Source organism: Rissa tridactyla, chromosome 24, assembly GCF_028500815.1.
Source record: "Rissa tridactyla isolate bRisTri1 chromosome 24, bRisTri1.patW.cur.20221130, whole genome shotgun sequence".
Classification (NCBI taxonomy): Eukaryota; Metazoa; Chordata; class Aves; order Charadriiformes; family Laridae; genus Rissa; species Rissa tridactyla.
Window position 1 is genome coordinate 1,592,334 of NC_071489.1, and position 13,671 is coordinate 1,606,004.

Genomic DNA, 13,671 nt, shown 5'->3' on the forward strand with positions numbered 1-13,671 from the left:
GTGTATGTGTCTGCATGAGCAAAGACTGGCCTGGGGGGGGGCACTGGCGTTGGCCAGGAGCCCCCAGGGGAAGGGGTGTGTGACAAGGACCCCCCTGTGCCCATCAAGTGTGTGACACACCAACTCGCCATGCTCTGCCCCCAGCCACCCCCCAAAACACAGGCTGCGCTGGCTCTTGCCACTGCCAGAGCGTGACCAGCCCCCCCCCAGATAAAGGTTGGGGGGGCCCAGTCCCCGCTCAGTTCCAGGCTGCTGCTTTTTGCTGCCTACTCCGTCCGTCTCCCCAGTCTTTTGTTAAAAGCCAGTGGATACAAATAGCTGGTTTCCATATGCACAGCAGCATCTGTTACTGCCAGGGAGATTTGCATTGCTAAATGTAAATTGGGTGTTATGTCATTTATCATAAATGGGAGGGGGGGGGACGGACGCTGAGGGGAGGCAGCAAACACCGGCGAAGTTGTCATAACAAATCACACGACTCATCGTTCGCCCGGGCAGGAAGGTGCGGAACAACCTGTGAAGGATTCGCACGTGGAGGGAAGGGGCTGGCACCCTGTACAGCGAGGGAAACTGAGGCACAAATGCAGTCTGGGGGTGCAGGGGGGTGCAGGGACCTCAGGGGTCCGGACCCAAGGCTCGTCGTTAACCCGGTCACTGGGGCTCGCCATGGGGGAGGCTGGGGGAGGCGCAGAGAGCAGCCAGAGCTCAGGGCCGGAGCCTCAGCCTCCCTCTCCCCTTCCAGCTCGCCATGTCCCTGGGCCGGGATCCCCATCCCGTCCCGTCCCGCCCCGTCCCTCCCAGCCCGGCCGCAGACGCCTCCCTCACGTCTCCTGCCCACCCTCCATCCTCCGACGCCACTCGGGAACCTGCCATCGCAGCTGGACCGTCCCCACACCCTCGCCATGAAGGGCCCCCTCCTCGGAACCATGTTCTCCCGGCATGTCAAGCGTCACCCCGGAGTGAGTCACCCCACACCCTCTCCCTCCATGGACCCCCACCCCGTCTCCCCCCATCCCTCTGCATCTCCCTGCCCCTCTCCTCCTCACAGGGACCCCCCCCGCAGCCCCTGTCCCCCGGGCTCATCCTTGCCCTTCTCTCACCATGTGCCCTGGGGACCCTGCGCTTCCCCATACACTTCTCCCTCCTTCCCACCCCCCGTTCCTCCTGCCCTCTGCCGCCCCTTGCACCCTTCACCAGCCCCCTCTTCCTCCCACTCCCCAAGCCCCTTCTCCGCCTCCCCGTCCAGCTCCTCTGCCCTCCCTGTGCCTTCCCAGGCTGTCCCTGCTCGCCACCTTCCCCTTCACACTCTCCTCCTGGCTCTCGAAGCATCCTCCAGGTGAGCCAGGAGGTCCCAGCGCCCCCCAGCCCCCCTTTGCTGGGGAGAGCTGAGACCACCCTGTGCTGCCAGACCTGCTCCCTGCACCCAGCGCCACTGGGGCTCCTCTGCTGACCGGGCTGGGCTTCGGGCGACTCTTGCCCACGCTCCTATTTACCCCGACAGGCACGACTGCCAGCAGCGGCTTGGGTGCAGGGTGCTGCTCCGTGTCCTCCCCCGGCTACACCCTGCTCCAGGGGCATCTCTGGGGGGTGGGAATGGGAATCAAGCCCCCTCCCCACTCACCCCAGCAGCCCCAGGTTTAAAGTGCGAACTCCCACCCTTTCAGCTCAGATCTGTCCCTGTGCCTCGCCATCCAAATTCCAAGCAGAGGGGTTTGCGTACAAAGATGTTTAAACCCTCAAAACCCACAGACCCTCCGAGACAGCGGCAGCTGCGCGAGTGTCCCCACCCTGCCAGGACCGTCCTCTTCTGCTGCCGGGCTGGGTCCCCTCCCGAAGCAGGGTCCTCAGCGCCCGTCTCACCCGTCCCCTCCCAGTGGGGACCTGGCAGGGGCTGGTGGCCTGGGGAGGGTTAAGGAGCTGCAGGCACCGGGCTGAGAGTCACGTCAGCTGTTGGCAGTTGGGTTTGGGGGAGGCAGAGCTGCCAGGCTGGAGAGGACGAGGAGCCATGGCTGAGCATGCCGGCGGGCACGGGCAGGGCTGGAGAGCCCAGGGATGGAGCCGGAGGCACCTGGGACCAGGCTCTGCCAGGGGAAGGCGGGTGCCAGCAGCGGGGGCACGGGCAGCCGGGACGCCCAGGTGCTCTTCACGTCCTCGGTGAGAGCAGCACGGGCCACGGCTCCTGCGCCAGCTGCACAGCACTGCTGCCTGTTTCTGTGCGCGGAATGGGGAGATTTGGGGCTTTTTCTGTTTGTGCCTGCCATGGTTTCCCCAGCTGCCAAGCAGAGGACTGTGTGTGCCTTGGGGGACGCAGAGAGGCCCCCAAACAGTACATGTAAGGGAGGGGGGGTGGTCCTGGGTGCCTGTACGTGACGTGCCTGGCACGTGCCCGGCACCGTTAGGCAGGATTATTGCCGGCAGAGGTTGCTGGGGCAATTGTTGACATGTCGTCCACTACACGTGATCAAGCTGCAGCTCGTGCCGGGCAGGTACACCAGCACTTTCACCTGGCAATAGACTCTCCCCCCCGCAGAAGCCCGGCTGCCGCGCGCCTGGCAGTGATTAATGTCCCAGCCTTGCCAGAGGAGCCCCGTGGCAGCGGAGCGCAGGAGCTTTGGCAGGACAAGACCTGCCCGGCACGGTGGTCTGGGGGCTGCACGGCTCGGGGGGCACCGAGCAGAGCCCAGCACCGCGGCCCACCCTCCACGCACCTGCTGTGGGAGGGGACGCTCGTCCCACCCCGGCCAGGCACAGGGGCCCCCCCTCACCCAGCACCTTCACGCCTTTGTTTTCTTCTTCCTGCGTTTTTTGTAGCCCGAGCAGCGGGAAGAGGGCCAGAGCCCGACTCCGGCAGAGCCGGCTCACTGCCGGCTCACTTGGAAGCGCTGGGTGGTGGCAGGGGCAGCAGCCGGGCAGCGGCAGGGACCGGCTGTGCAATGCCGGGGGGGCTCGGCCCCGCTGCCGGCAGAGACGGGGGTGCCGGGGAGCAGGGCAGCGCCTGCCTCGCTCCCAACAGGTCCCCACTGTCGGGGTTAAACGGCAAACGCTGCACGCACACAAGCAGCATTTTGACTCTCCGTACGCTTAAGGTCAAGCTCTCGATACATCTTGTTTATTTTTGTGCGTCTTGGGGGAAAACAGGCCCCACTGCCTGCACCTGCAGCTCCACAGCCCCTCGCCGGCTGCGTGAGCGGTTCCCCCAGCTCCCCCTACCCTTAATTCTTCCCAGGCATTAATTACCCAGAAGGTGTCAGCAGCAGATGGTGAGACGAACCCATCGCCCCGAATCTCCTCCAACAGACACCGCAATTCCCGGCGCTGTGGAGTTCGTCTTGATTAGCCGGCGCAGTTGGGTAGCGGCTACTGCCAGATCCTCCTGGCACCCGGCCGCACACGGCGCAAAAGATCATTATCTGCTGATGCCTCTCACCTCCCGAATCGGCGCTGGCATCTGCCAGGCGCTCCATCAGCCGATGCGAGCACGGCTTGGCTTGGGCATGGGCGCTGCCGAGCAGCGCTGGGGGCACCGGGAAGGGATGGGAGGGTCCAGCCGGGGACCGAAGGCTGGGCCCGGAGCGTTTGGGGAGGGGGGGAGACACACATCTGACTGCCCACATGTCTTCTGCGAGACGCCCTCCCCATGCAGGGCATCGGGCTGCTTGGCGGAGAACAGAAGGGTTTGCACAGCCCCTTTTCTGCACGTGTTAGAGTTATCCCCGCTCAGTCTTATCCGAGCGGGGAAACTGAGTCACTGTGCGGTGGGTGGGGGGGGTTCAGGGACTCTTGCTAAGAGCCAAGCAGAACTGCAAATATAACCCAGGTGCTCAGGTGCTGGCAATGCGGCCGGCGCGGCGTGTGCATCTCTGGTGGCGCCGCCAGCCCCCGCTCCCCGCTCCGCACTAATGGGCACTGCGAGGCGCCGGCCGCGTTCGCCTTCCCAGGGGCGCGGGTTGGCGGGAGGTTCATTACGCTCAGACCGTCTTCCCCGGCGCGGGGGCCGCAGCAATTTGGGGGAGGTCAAAGCAGCCTCGTCTCAGCTCCGATTGAGGCCGCGTCCCCCCGGGCACCAGGGGATTGGCAGCGCGGGTGGAGGGGGGAGTGGAGGCAAGAAGATGGAGCTGGTCGCCCTGCAAAGGCGTGATGAAAGCCCCTGTGCGCGCGGAGGAATGCCTGCTGAGAGGTGGCCAAGTGCCCCCCCCACACGCTGCATTGCCACCCGAGACCTGCTCTGCACCCAGCTGCTCGGCCACCAGCGGGACGCCTGGTCCCAGCGTGTCCCAGTCCCTCCCTGCCGTAGGCGCTGGGGAAGATGAACCGAACCCTCCTCACCTCGTGCTCTGTCGGGAGATGGTGCGGGAGGGGCGCAGAGTCCAGGGAGGACCGGGGGGCTGCAGCCCTGAGCCGGGCAGGGCCCGGGTCCCTCGGGGAGGAATCGTTGGCCAGGGCTGCCCCGAGCGGGGGCACCGCGCACACCGGGACCGGGGCCCTCACCTGCGGCCGCACCAGCCAGCACCGCGCTGGGCAGCAGCAGGCGGAGGCGAAGTGATTCCTCATTGCAAATCCAATTCCTCTCCAACATGAGCCGATTTTTCTCTCCCTCTTTTAATTCAGTCACTCAAGCTGACAGCTACACTGTGTACCGCAGCCCAGCTACAGGATTGCTCTGCCATATTTCCCCTGTAAATCTCCCGGTGTGTCAGCTCTCCCTTTCACTCTCCAGTCGGCCTGATAAATATTCATTTTATTGGGGTATTTTTCATTTTTCTCTCTCTCTCTTTCTCTCTCTCTCTGCAGCTCATTCCCCTCATTGGCTTCATCAGTGTGGGCCTGGGCAGCGCTGTGCTGTACCTGCTGAGGCTGGCCCTGTACAGCCCGGACGTCAGGTACGGGTCGGGGTGCCCCTGGCCCCCCCCCCCGGCACTCGGGTGCCCCGGGAGCTGAGGGGCTGATGCCCGGCTATGGCGGGCGCTGGGGTGCACGAGGCGCCTGGATGCACAGACACCGTCACGGCGAGCGGTGGCGGGGGGTTGTGACAGCCAAACCCGGCGCAGAGGTGCCCGGTGCGGGGAAGGGAAACAGGGGCACCATCGACCTGCTCCTTGCTCGGGGGTGAGGGGGACAAGGGCCCCTTCCCCGTGCTGCTGCGGGCGCTGCAGCAGCTGCTGCAAACCGGGGGCAGGCGGGAGAGAGACGCAGCGAGGTTACGGGGACGGCGGAGGGAGCAGGATGGAGCGGGAGGGAGCGGGATGGATGGGAGGATGGATGACGAGGCAGATAAAAGCAGTATGTGACTGATGGAGAGGGGGAAAGACTGTAGGGACGGATGGATTCAGAGAGGAAGGGGAAACCAGTGGGATGGATGGTTGGAGAAGGATTGGGAAGAGGGAGGAGTGGACAAACATAAAAAGCTGTGCAAGGATGAACGGGGGGAGAGAGAGAGAGAGAGAGGGGAGAGGGAGGCACGGCGTGAGGATGGATTGATGAGGAGTAGCGGGTGGATGGATTGGCACAGGACAGCCAGACACGCTGTGGCACATGAGGCTGGGTTTTTTTCCCCTTGTAGCTCAGTGGCCCGCAGTCCCTGCAGCCCCACACTGTCTAATGCCTATCTAATATTTGTTTGCTCCCGGTAAAACGCTCATTGATTTAATTTGACGCCAGCTGCCCAGGGTACTTAGCTCAGCAATTAGCAGATCCAGGCACCTTGTCTTTGATGGTGGAAGCACAGGGGTATGCGTATGCGTATGAGGGGGGGCTAAAACAACAGCAGCACCCCCACAGCACATTAATGCTGTTAAACCGCTCCAGGGGTCTGCATTTGCTGCACGGCCCCCCCTCCATCCTCCAAGAGGCGCGCTCGCGCGCACACACGCGCACACACACACACACACGCATCTTCCCAGATGGAAAATTCTGCTCTTGGCCAGCGCCAGCGGATTGCAGGGGGACGGGAGAGGGGGGACGGGAGCTGCTCTCTCCAGGGACCCATCCCACGGCTTCGCTGGCCTCCCGCACCCTCCGGAGGCAGGATGGGACGCGTCCTCTTTGGGAAGACTTCATCTGCCCACCACCACCCACCCCGTGCACTTGGCTTGCACGCTCACAACCGTGTCACGCTCACGAGTGCTGCACGTGGCTGCTGCGTCCCCGTTTGCCCATGGTGGGCAGGGACACCAGGGCGGGCAGCAGCCTCTCCGCTCACCCCCCCCCCCACCAAAACAGGGAGTGAAGGCTGTGGGGGGGCTCATGGTGGGGTGGGGGGAGGCTTTTGGGAAAGGGGAGGGGGGCAGAGCAGCCAAGGCCAGAAGGGAGGCGCCCCCCCCCCCCCCCCAGGTAGGGGTGCAGCGGGGCAGTGCCTGCTGGCTGGGGGGGGGGCCGGCAGACGTGCACCCCTGCACGTACAGCCGGGGCAGCAGCTTGTGGGCCAGCCCCGTGCTGGGGCGGCAGCCAGGCTGCGGTTTGGGTGAGTCAGTCCATGGCCCTGGCACAAGCCTGGGCAGGGCAGGGGGGGTCTGGGAGCAGCCCCGCAGGGAGCCCCCCCAGCCCCTGCCACAGTTCCTTACCCCGGGGGGCTGGAGGGGCCTGGCCAGAGCCCCCCAGCAACAGCAGAACTGGGGAGCGTGCTGGCATCGGGGATTATTTCTGCAGAGAGCTGGGGCTGGGGGCACTAGTGGGGGTAAAATGGCGGGGGGGAGGCTGTGGGATGGTGGGAGGGGGGGCGTGTTGTCTCCCCCACCCTCCTTACAGGCGCTGATGGCCCCACCACCCCTTGCAGCTGGGATCGAAAAAATAATCCTGAACCCTGGAATAAGCTGAGCCCCACGGACCAGTATAAAGTGAGCACTGGGTGAACTGGGGCGCTCTGGGGCAGGGGAACGGCCGCCTTTGGGGCAAGACATCGCGTTTCCTCGGGGAAGGGGGAGAGGTAGCATTAGCCCCGGGGCAGAGGTGCACAAGCCCTCCAGTTCCTCATGCTCGGACCCGGGGAGGGCAGCGCTGCCCCCCCACCCCGAGCCAAGTGACGGCTGCGGGGGACACAACCCCCCCTGACCCCCTCTCACCTCCCTCCCTTCCCCAGTTTCTGGCAGTTTCCACTGACTACAAGAGCCTTAAGAAGGACCGTCCCAGTTTCTGAGATGCCCTGAGGATGTGCTGCCGTGCTGGGGTGGGAGAGAACGTGTCTGCCCCCCCAGCAGTGCCGCCACAACCCCCCCTCACCCCCCCCCCCGGCTCCCACCTGCCCCACAGCTCTGCAACAGGTCACCGCACACAGAGGACTGACTGCTTCCTCGGCACCCCCCCCCCACTGCAATAAACTACATCACTGCGGGAGCGATGTGACCGCTGCCCCCCCCGGCACAGACGGCTGCTCACCATCACGTCTCGCCTGCATTGAACTCATAGGACAGCAATAAATTACTTGGGGGGGGGGGGGGGGGGGAAGGGGCAGCAAAATGGATTATGCATGCTGTTTCCCAGGCCCATAAACACAGGAGACATTCAACTCCCCCCCCCCCCCCCCAGGGAATGCTGGGGTGGGGGCTCACGTCCCGCTGGAAGCGGCAGTTCATGGCCCCTGGGTGCCGCGTTTCCGCTCTCCCACGCTCCAGGGGCTGCCCAGGGACCCCCCGGTCCCATCCCAGCCCCTCTGGAGAGGGAAAGAGCCGGGGGGGGCAGAGGGGGTCACACGCACACATGTGGGCATGTGGATGCACGTGTGTGTCCTGCACACGTGGGCAGCCCGGCCCCCCCCGGGCTACATGCCATGGGGCACGGCCTGGCCTTTACCAGCGGCGGGGAGTCCTGCCCGGCGCTGTTTGGTTTGGCCGAGGCCACGGCGGAGGATTCACGGCCAGGAGACAGGGAGGAGAGCACCGGGAAAGCGGGACGTGCTGGGGAGCAGGCGGCCGCCCCCGCCAGGGCTGGGCCGGGGGGAGCAAGGGGACAAAGGGTCTCACTGGTGGCTCTGCAGCAGCAGGACAGGACGGGGGGCGAGGGGGCAGCCTGGGCTACTGCCCCCCGCCACTCCCGGCTGGCTCTGGGGCTCAGTGCAACCCCCCCCCAACCCTCAGAGCCCGCAGGGCGAAGCGCAGCGTGGGGACACTGCAGCAGGACCGTGGGCAGGGGGACGGGGGGGTCCAGCCCCCACATCCACCCACAGCGCGCTGGCGTGGTGCCGAGACCTCTCCCGCCCCCGCTCAGCACCCAGACACCTCCAGGCAGGCAGGCTGGGCCCCTGCTTTTATTAGCGACCCCCCCTCCCCCTAGAAAAGTGCAAGACTTTCTTGGACAGAGGGGACGAGGCTGCAGCAAGGACTGGTCCCTCCCCCCCATCAGGGTCTCGGGGGGGTCTCTGTACCCTAACACTGAGCGCAGGATGGGGTGGGCTGCCCCCCACCCCGGGGAGGAAGCGCCCAATCCCAAAGGTGCTGGCTGGGGGGGCGAAGGGGAGTGGGGAATGCAGAGGGTGGTGTTAAGCCTCCCCTTGCCCCCAGGTTGTCCCAGCCTGGCAGGAGGGGCGAGAGCCCCCGCTCAGTGGTCGCTGAAGCCAGGCATGGGGAAGGCACGAGCGAAGGTCTCCACGCGCTGGCGCAGGTCGGCCAAGCGGCGCTGCGTCTCCGCGTCCCGCAGCAGGAAGGTCTTGAACTCCTGGAGCTTACCTGGGGGCGGAGGGGGGGGGCTAGTGAGGGGGGGGATGACACACCCGGGCGAGGCGGGAGGCTGGCACCAGCTCGGGACACAGTCCCCGCACCCCAAAGGAGAGGTGGCGAGTGGGAGCCCGGCAGGGGGGAGACTGGGGCCCCCGCTCACACACTCACTGGTTTTGCTCTTGACGTCCAGGGCCAGCGCGATGCCCTCGTCGATGAAAGCCACCACCTTCTGGAAATCCTCCTCGCGGAACTGGCGGGAAGTCAGGGCGGGGGCACCTGGGGGACGGAGCCCATCAGTGCCGGGAGACGCTCGGGGGCACCATCCACAGGGGCCAGTCCCACCAAGGGGCTCCCCAAGTCCCAGCCCCCATGGGGTCCGTGCCCCTCCTGACACAGAAACTGGCTCCAACTCCCCCCGTGGAGCCCTCAGAGAGGGGTCAGAGGGGGGACGCCCTGGGGTGAAAGCCTAGGCACCCACCCCCCAGGGAAGGGGCTGGATGGAGGCAGGAAGACCCCCCCGAGCAGGGCCCATCCCTCACCCAGGCGCAGCCCCCCTGGCGTGAGCGCGCTCTTGTCCCCCGGGCACGTGTTCTTGTTGGCAGTGATGGAGACGAGCTCCAGCACCCGCTCAGCCCGCGCGCCGTCCATGCCCTTGGGCCGCAGGTCCACCAGCACCAGGTGGTTGTCGGTGCCACCTGGGGAGCAAGGGAAAGGGGTGAGGAGCGACGGCCAGCCCTGAGCACCCCCAGCCCTGAGCACCCCCAGCCCCCCTCTCCCTCTCCTGCTCCGCTGTGCTGCCCAGTGCCGCCTCCCAAGCCCGGTTCTGCCCTACACCCCCTCCTCTGCCCCCCAACCCACCCGCGCTCCCCACTGCTGCCTAGTGGTACTGACACCCAGTGGTGCCACTTTGTGACCTACCGCAGCCCCGTCCCTCCTTGTCCCCAAAAGCACAGGGAAGGAGGCATTACCTGACACCAGGGTGTACCCGCGCTGCAGCAGGGCCTGTGCCATGGCTTTGGCGTTCTTCAGCACCTGCTGGCAGTACTGGCGGAAAGCTGGCGAGCTGGCCTGGCCGGGGAGGAGACCACGTCAGCGTGGGGCCCACGTCGCCCCCAGCTCCGAGCCCACTGCCCCGGCACAGACCTGTTTGAGGGCCACAGCCACGGCAGCGATGGCATGGTTGTGGGGCCCCCCTTGCAGGGAGGGGAAGACGGCAAAGTTGACCCTGTCCTCCAGGTCGTAGAGGGTCTCCTTGCCCGTCTTCTTGTCTACCGAGCGCACGCCTTTGCGGTAGAAGATGAGTCCTGACCTGCGGCGAGAAAGAGCTGGCACTGCTCTTCCCGCTGTCACCCCACGGCAGAGGCTTGGCCCCCTGAACCACGGGGCAGTGCCAACACCGCTGCCACCCTCCGGGGGGTCCCTCCTGCTCAGCTCTGCCCCAGAGCCTGGGCTCCCCTGCCACAGGCAGGCATCCTCCCGGGGAGAGGGCGGCAGGATGCAGCCTCACCTGGCGCCACGCAGGGTCTTGTGCGTGGTGCTGGTTACCACATCCGCGTGCTCGAAGGGCGAAGGGATGGCCTTGGCTGCCACCAGCCCACTGATGTGCGCCATGTCCGCCAGCAGGTACGCCTTCACCTCCTCGCACACCTGGGGACGCGGGGAGTCACGGGCCATCCCTGTCCCCACGGCCATGAGTGGGCTGTGACTGCCCTCGAGCTGCTGCAGGCACGAGAGCTCCCGTCACCCGGGACGGAGCCCACAGCCCTGTACCTTCTTCATGCGAGCGTAGTCGATGAGGCGGGCGTAGGCGCTGGTGCCAGCGATGATGAGACGAGGACGGAAAAGCCGCGCCGTCACCTCCAGCTGGTCGTAGTCGATCAGCCCCGTGGCTGGCTGCGAGGGACAGACAGACACCCAGCTCTGAGCGCCGCAGTTCAGTTGAACCACAGGCAGCTCCCAAGCACCCCATGGTGCTGGGACGCGGCTGGGACGCAGGGAGGGTAGGGCAGGGGATGGCAGAGCAGCTCGGGCACCCAAGGGGCACTGCCAGGATCAACAGCTTGGCCAAACCCCCCCTTGCCCCAGGAACCTGCCCCCCTCGGCTCACATCAAGTTTGTAGGGCATCGACTCGAAGAAGATGGACGTTGCCGAGATTCTCTTGATGTCCGACATGTACCCGTGTGTGAGGCTGCAGGGGAAGGCAGAGGCGCGGGATCAGGCTGGGCCCCGCAGGAGGCAGCAGGCTCTGGGCTGCCAAACCCCGCTACGTACTGGCCCCCATCGGGCAGGTCCAGCCCCATCAGGCGGTCGTGGGGCTGCAGCAGCGCTGTGTAGGCGGCGAAGTTGGCTGGAGACCCCGAGTAGGGCTGAACGTTGACGCCCCAGCAGGCAGGATCCAGGTCAAACGCCTCCAGAGCCCGCTGCTCGCACAGCAGCTCGATCTGGTCTACCACCTCGGCCCCCCCGTAGTACCTGGAGGAGAAGGGAGGCAGTTATGGGGGGCCTTCCCCCCGTTAGCCCCACAACCTCCCACCCTGCCCCACAGGAGACCTCGGTGGAGAGAACAGCCTCCCCTCGGAAGCACCCGCTCCCGCCCCAGGGCTTCTCTTAACCTTTCCGGCAGCTGAATCACGGCTGCGGGAGGACCCCTGATGCTACTGGTGCCCTCCTACCCCTCCAAGCCTGCCCCCCCCTTTACCTCTTGCCAGGGTACCCCTCCGAGTACTTGTTGTTGAGGCAGGAGCCCAGGGCTTCCAGTGCCGCCCGGCTGCAGAAATTCTGGGGGTGGGGAAAAGAGGGGTCAGAGATGGGGCAGCAGCTCTCCCACCTGAGCAGGGGGTCCCCCAGGACCGTCACCCACTCCCTGCTCCAAGCACCCCGTATCCCACCTCAGAGGCGATGAGCTCCAGCCCCCGGCACTGCCGGTCCTTCTCCTTCTGCACCAGGGTCCACATCTCGGGGTCGCTCTCGGCCAGACTCTCCTGCCCCGTCCAGCTGGGCATGTGCCCCGTGGCAGCCGCTGCAGCGGTGCCGTGCTGCGCCCGCTGGCTGCCGGTGGCCACCAGGCCACCACATCGCTGCAGGGCCTGCGCGGGAGAGGGGGGGGGGGCTGACAGGCTGTGACCCCGCACAGGCAGGTGCCTGGGCCCCTTACCCTCAAAACACCCCTGGAACTGCAGGTGACAGCGCCAGGCTCTGTCTCCAGCCACCGGTGCCACCCCCCCAGGGTGGACACACGGGGACCCCCGCGGTCCCCACAAGGCACATGGGGTTGCCTCCCTCCCCTCCCACGGTCTCCCGGGCCCACGGCTGGGGCAGAAGCATCTCACCGCCGGTGTCGGAGCAGCGGTGACGGCAGCGGGTGCAGAGCACGTGCGCCACAGACGGACCCTCGCCCACCCCACGGGGGCCCCCCCGTTGTGCACGGTGCTGCGGGGGGGGGGGGGGTGCTGCGGGGGGACCCCCGCAGCACCCCCCCCCCCCCCCCGCAGCACCGTGCACAACGGGGGGGCCCCCTGCTGCTCCCCTCCTCCCGAGGTCCCGGAGGGGTAACCGTGTGTCCCCCCGCTTCGCCCCGACGGCGGTGCCCGGTGCCGGGTGATGTAACCGCCGCCGCGCCATTGCATCACCCGCGGTCGCCGGGCAGAGGCCAAGGCCGGCGGCGGCGGTGGTTGCCCCGGTGCGGAGACTTTGGGATGGACACAAAGTCCGCGGGGGCGGCGGCCGGGCCGGGGGTGCCGCTGCCCGGCCCGGGGGGGAGGCGGGTGGGAACCGGGACCGGGGGCTGCTGCCCCCGACACCCGCCGGGCAGCCCCCGGCTGCAAAGGAGCGCTGGGGCGGGCGGGGGCCGGGAGAAACGGGTACGCAGGGAGCGACCCCCTGGGCACGGGGATCCCCCCCCGCGGGTACCCGGACCCCCCCCCGAGCACCGGGACCCCCCCGAGAACACCAGAACACTCCAGGGACCGGGGACACCCTGCGGGCTCGAGGACCTCTGCGGGCACTGGGGTTCCCTCCGGTACCGGGAGCCCCCCGGGTACCGCGGCTCCCTGCGGGCACCGGCGCTCCCCGGGCACCGGCGCTCCCCGGGCACCGGCACACCCCCCGGGCATCGGGACCCCTCCACGGGCACCGGGACCCCCCCTCCCAGCTCCGCGACTCACCCTGCCCAGGCGGAGCGGCCACATCGCACCGGGCGCTGCAGGACGCTCCCGGTCCCCGTCCCGCTCCCGGTCCCGGCCCGGCCACGCCCCCCGCCGCCGCGCGCGCCGCCGGGTGGGGCGGGGCCACGGGGCTGCCGGCACCGCGGGGGCCGACGGGAAACTGGCGGTCCAGCACCCCCCGCCCCCTCCCAACCGGGGGCACCCCGGTCCCGGCGCCGTACGTACCCCCCATCCCTGCCCCCCCCCCCCCCCCCCCCCCCCCCCATCCCGGGGGCAGCGGGCGGTGGGTACGTGGTCAGCACACTCCACCGCTCTTCTTTTTCAATGTTTTTTCTTTATTTTCCACTTTTTTTTTCTATTTTAATTTTCTTAAAAAAATATGAAGAAGCCCCTGCCCAGAGACAGGGTGAGGTCAGCCCCCACAGCAAGGGCCCTGCCGGCTCGGGGACAGGGACCCCCAGGTCCCTGCCCCTGGCGTGGCACTTCTTCACGGCATGGCGGGGGGGGGTGGGTGAGGGGGGGCAGCACCGAGGGGGGGGCGGGGGGGCGCAAGTCTGGGTGAGGGGCGGCGAGGCTGGGCAGGCTTCTCCCGAGGGGAGAGTGGGCTCCATGGGGCACCCGGGACTTGGTTTGATGCCCCAGTGCTGCCGCAGCCTGGGAGGGGCCGATGGGGGGGCTCCAAAATCCGCGGGCGGGTGCCCTCGGACACGCACAGGCTGGTGCGGGCACACACGTGTCCGCACGCAGAGGCGTGCACATCTCCCACGGCTGTGGAACACAGCCCCCCCAACACAGCGCCCCCCCCCCAGTGCTTGGGGTGACGCCTGAGCTCCCCCCGGCACCGGGACCCGCCGGAGCG

General features: G+C 67.3%; 2 protein-coding genes across 2 annotated transcripts; one reads left to right on the forward strand and one right to left on the reverse strand.

Annotated features, from left to right (window-relative positions):
- The first annotated feature begins 815 nt into the window (after nt 1-815).
- NDUFA4L2 (NDUFA4 mitochondrial complex associated like 2) lies at nt 816-7,244 on the forward strand. Its single transcript, XM_054183267.1, has 4 exons — nt 816-959; nt 4,792-4,880; nt 6,773-6,833; nt 7,076-7,244. Exons 1-4 carry the CDS (start codon nt 903-905, stop codon nt 7,130-7,132), a joined length of 264 nt encoding a protein of 87 aa, XP_054039242.1. The 5' UTR covers nt 816-902; the 3' UTR covers nt 7,133-7,244.
- A 951-nt stretch (nt 7,245-8,195) lies between these two features.
- On the reverse strand, nt 8,196-12,921 carry SHMT2 (serine hydroxymethyltransferase 2). The gene is made up of 12 exons (XM_054183265.1): nt 12,813-12,921; nt 11,538-11,735; nt 11,348-11,427; nt 10,921-11,121; nt 10,756-10,837; nt 10,419-10,541; nt 10,156-10,295; nt 9,792-9,957; nt 9,617-9,716; nt 9,188-9,343; nt 8,817-8,924; nt 8,196-8,657 (listed from the first exon to the last, which is right to left on the reverse strand). The coding sequence occupies exons 1-12, from the start codon at nt 12,834-12,836 to the stop codon at nt 8,530-8,532; spliced, it is 1,506 nt and encodes a 501-aa protein (XP_054039240.1). The 5' UTR covers nt 12,837-12,921; the 3' UTR covers nt 8,196-8,529.
- Between the last annotated feature and the right edge of the window lie 750 nt (nt 12,922-13,671).